Source organism: Ascaphus truei, chromosome 18, assembly GCF_040206685.1.
Source record: "Ascaphus truei isolate aAscTru1 chromosome 18, aAscTru1.hap1, whole genome shotgun sequence".
Lineage (NCBI taxonomy): Eukaryota > Metazoa > Chordata > Amphibia > Anura > Ascaphidae > Ascaphus > Ascaphus truei.
Window position 1 is genome coordinate 26,780,551 of NC_134500.1, and position 3,275 is coordinate 26,783,825.

Below are 3,275 nucleotides of genomic sequence, written 5' to 3' on the forward strand. Positions count from 1 at the left end.
CCCACACACACACACAAACACACAGTGTCACACACACACAGTGTCCCACTCACACACACAGTGTCCCACACACACACACACACACACACACACACACACACACACACACACACACACACACACACACACACAGTGTCCCACACACACACACACACACACACACACAGTGTCACACACACACACACACACACACACACACACACACACACACACACACACACACACACAGTGACACACACACACACAGTGACACACACACACACACGTCACCTCTCGTTCCGGCCGCCGCCATCTTAGTTACTTCGCGAGGGAGGAAGGGGGTCCTTCCGGCCGCCGCCATCTTAGGTGCTGCGTGTCAGCTGCCTGTCCCCCCGCCGGGGAGGGGGGGAGGTGAGTGGAGCATCGGGGGGGGGAGGTGAGTGGAGCATCGGGGGGGAGGTGAGTGGAGCATCGGGGGGGGGTGAGTGGAGCATCGGGGGGGGGGTGAGTGGAGCATCGGGGGGGAGGTGAGTGGAGCATCGGGGGGAGGTGAGTGGAGCATCGGGGGGGAGGTGAGTGGAGCATCGGGGGGGAGGTGAGTGGAGCATCGGGGGGGAGGTGAGTGGAGCATCGGGGAGGGAGGGGGGAGGTGAGTGGAGCATTGGGGGGGAGGTGAGTGGAGCATGGGGGGGGGGTGAGTGGAGCATCGGGGAGGGCGGGGGAGGTGAGTGGAGCATCGGGGAGGGAGGTGAGTGGAGCATCGGGGAGGGAGGTGAGTGGAGCATCGGGGGGGAGGTGAGGAGCATCGGGGAGGGGGGGAGGTGAGTGGAGCATCGGGGAGGGGGGGGAGGTGAGTGGAGCATGGGAGGGGGGGTGAGTGGAGCATCGGGGAGGGGTGTGTGTGTGTGTGTATGTTTTGGGCCGTCACTCCGCCTCAGGCCAATGAGAGGTGTGCGGGGGCGGGCGGCCCAAGGGAGCAATCTCATTGGCCTGGCCCAAGGTCCAATGAGATTGCCGCTAGGGACACAGGGAGGGACACAGGGAGACACATACATACAGACAGACAGACACATAGGACACTTTCAGAAATATATAATATAAGATAAGATAAGATTGGAGGTATTGGGTCCTCCGTAGTCCGTTGCACCCTGCAAATATTCTTTTGCCTTCTAGTGTGTGCTGTATATCATTTTTCTGTTCAGACTTAAATAAGGGTATAGGTAGACCCTTTAATAGGTGATATATACGTTTTAGTCTATAATGTATATAGAGGTTTTTTTTTAGGTATAACACCAGGAATAGGGAGTCCTGATAGTAGTTTGTCCTATTGGGCATATGTGTGCATTTTGTACCCAATAAACCACTTTTGTGTGATAATCTCTCGTGCCGGTATATTGGATTTCTAGGGATTGTCACAGACTATAACTTTACTGTGCATCATACTTGCCTCTGCTGAGGCTTTTTTTTCAGTGTGTACTGCCACACACACGCACACAGCAACGTGACGTCACATGACCCCGCAGCATCATTTGACGCCGGTTGTCATGGAGACGCGTCTTTGGAACGAAGGTAAGTAAACTAGTTACAGAGGCCTCACGCGATCCCTGGCATTTATTTTAAATGCCTTTGGGGAAGCGCGGGGTCCTCTGTAACACCCGTGCTCCCCCCCCACCAATCTAGCACCCCCACTTTGCTCACTGCTGTCCTACATGATCTGTATAGGAGGTTGTGCATGATTTAGTTCACTTATCAATTTAATCACTAACCGTGGTCGAGATAAAATATATCTCCAGGACTCATATAGTCACTACTTTGATATCCACAGCGAGTGCATATTGTAGGATTCTTTTGGACCCTCTTGGGTCTTATTGTAAATTAGAAAAATATTATTACAAGAACGTACAGTTACAATAAATGCAGAACAGTTTCTCAAAATAAAATAAATAGAAATCCCTATACAGTACGCAACCCACACACACAGGGGGAGGGGGTTACACACACACGGGGAGGGGTTACACACACATGGGGGGGTTAGACACACGGGGGGGGGGTTACACACATATGGGGGTGTTACACCAAACACAGGGTGGTTACACCACACACGGGGGTTACACACAATCGCGAGGGGGTTACACCACACACGGGGAGGGGGGGGGGGGGTTACACCACACACGGGGGGGAGGGATTTACACACACATGGGCGGTTACACACACACAAGCGGTTACACACACATGGGGGGTTACACAAACAGGGGAGGGGTTTACACACACACAGACCTGCCTCACCCCACGGGGGGGGGTTATACACACAGGGGGTTTACACACACATGGGGGGGTTACACACACAGATCTGCCTCACCCCACAGGTCGCGCAGCGGCCGCTCCACACTCTGAGAGAACCAGGCTTTCCTCCCATTAAACATGTTCCGCAGCCCGGGGAGCAGTGACCGGGAATCGGGGTAGCAGTGACCGGGACTCGGGTACCAGTGACCGGGACTCGGGGTAGCAGTGACCGGGACTCGGGTAGCAGTGACCGGGACTCGGGTATCAGTGACCGGGACTCGGGGTAGCAGTGACCGGGACTCGGGGTAGCAGTGACCGGGACTCGGGGTATCAGTGACCGGGACTCGGGGTAGCAGTGACCGGGAATCGGGGTATCAGTGACAGGGACTCGGGTATCAGTGACCGGGACTCGGGGTAGCAGTGACCGGGACTCGGGGTAGCAGTGACCGGGACTCGGGGTAGCAGTGACCGGGACTCGGGGTAGCAGTGACCGGGAATCGGGGTATCAGTGACAGGGACTCGGGTATCAGTGACCGGGACTCGGGGTAGCAGTGACCGGGACTCGGGGTAGCAGTGACCGGGACTCGGGGTAGCAGTGACCGGGACTCGGGGTAGCAGTGACCGGGACTCGGGGTAGCAGTGACCGGGACTCGGGGTAGCAGTGAGGGAGGCGGGAGGCGAGAGGCGCTGGGAACATGCAGACCTGAGCGCGCGGCCTGTTAGGTGAGGTGTCACAAGACGGCGGGTTATTTTCCCGCCTTGGTCGCGAGGAGTTCTCTGATTGGCCGAATTCAGCCGCCACGGTCGCGAGGAGCTCTCTGATTGGCCAAGCACAGCCTTTCCCTCGCTCGGACCCCGCGGCACGTGTCATGTGTGACGTCAGGTTGCAATTCAGTCAGAGAAGTGAGGGGGGGAGAGAGTGTGTCACTGACAGGGGGAGAGAGTCACTGACAGGGGCGAGAGAGTCACTGAAGGGGGGGAGAGAGTGAGAGTCACTGACAGGGGGAGAGAGT

The 3,275-nt window shown here is 56.7% G+C and overlaps 1 protein-coding gene across 1 annotated transcript in view; it reads right to left on the bottom strand.

The window, feature by feature from the left end:
* Positions 1-3,015, bottom strand: part of TERB2 (telomere repeat binding bouquet formation protein 2) — a 38,631-nt gene extending 35,616 nt beyond the window's left edge. The window contains exon 1 of the mRNA XM_075575924.1: positions 2,339-3,015. Coding sequence (XP_075432039.1) covers positions 2,339-2,402 — 64 coding nt within the window. The 5' untranslated portion in view covers positions 2,403-3,015. The remainder of the gene's footprint in view (positions 1-2,338) is intronic.
* Positions 3,016-3,275: the final 260 nt, after the last annotated feature.